General features: G+C 60.9%; 1 protein-coding gene across 1 annotated transcript in view; it reads right to left on the reverse strand.

Moving 5' to 3' along the window:
• Nucleotides 1-683, reverse strand: part of RNF43 (ring finger protein 43) — a 12,396-nt gene that overhangs the window by 6,167 nt on the left and 5,546 nt on the right. Inside the window, 1 exon segment of the mRNA XM_010022849.1 lies at nt 2-682. Within this exon segment, the coding sequence (XP_010021151.1) occupies nt 2-682 (681 nt within the window).

Genomic DNA, 683 nt, shown 5'->3' on the forward strand with positions numbered 1-683 from the left:
CCCTGCCAACCCCTCCTCCTGCTTTTTCAGCTCTGAGCCAGACTGCGGCACTAAACACTTCCAGAGCGGCCGAGAGCCTGAGCTGCAGGACAAGGGAGCGCTTGGGGGGATCAGGGGTTGGGCTTCGGGTGAGCAGCGGTAGCCAGCGGGATGTCCATGCGGATCATGAGCATCACAGGCTTTGGGCAAAGCTGAGTCCTCGGGCAGGAGAGCAGGGTCAGGCTCCAGCGGACACTTTCTTTTCCTTCGGTGGTGACGGCTCTGTGAGCTGTGTTTTGGGGGCAGTGGGACAGGGGATGTGCCAGATGCTCCCGACTGTCTGCTGGCATCTATACTGAAGTCCAACCTGCTTGGAGAAGCGGAAGGGATAAGAGGGGGCTCCCGGCCTTGCTGGGAACAGTCTGGCTGTCCTGCCAGAGCTGCTTCCTGCAGCACAGTGCTGCTTTCCGGAGGCTGCTGACAGTGATGGCTTTTCTCAGTCCTCTTTTGTGTCCGAGCACTGTGGAAGCCAACCTTAGCCCCTGAGTACCGGGATTTGCGCTGCCCAGGCCCTTGCCCTGCCCACCCCGGGGGACACTCTGCATCTCTTCTGTAGTGATGGTGCTGGTGGTGGTGGTAGTGGACGTAGCTGAGGACCTGGGGCTTGGCCGGACCAGCACCCCCAGGCACCATCAAGTCCAAGG

This window comes from Nestor notabilis, unplaced genomic scaffold (genome assembly GCF_000696875.1).
Source record: "Nestor notabilis isolate BGI_N333 unplaced genomic scaffold, ASM69687v1 scaffold22249, whole genome shotgun sequence".
NCBI lineage: Eukaryota > Metazoa > Chordata > Aves > Psittaciformes > Psittacidae > Nestor > Nestor notabilis.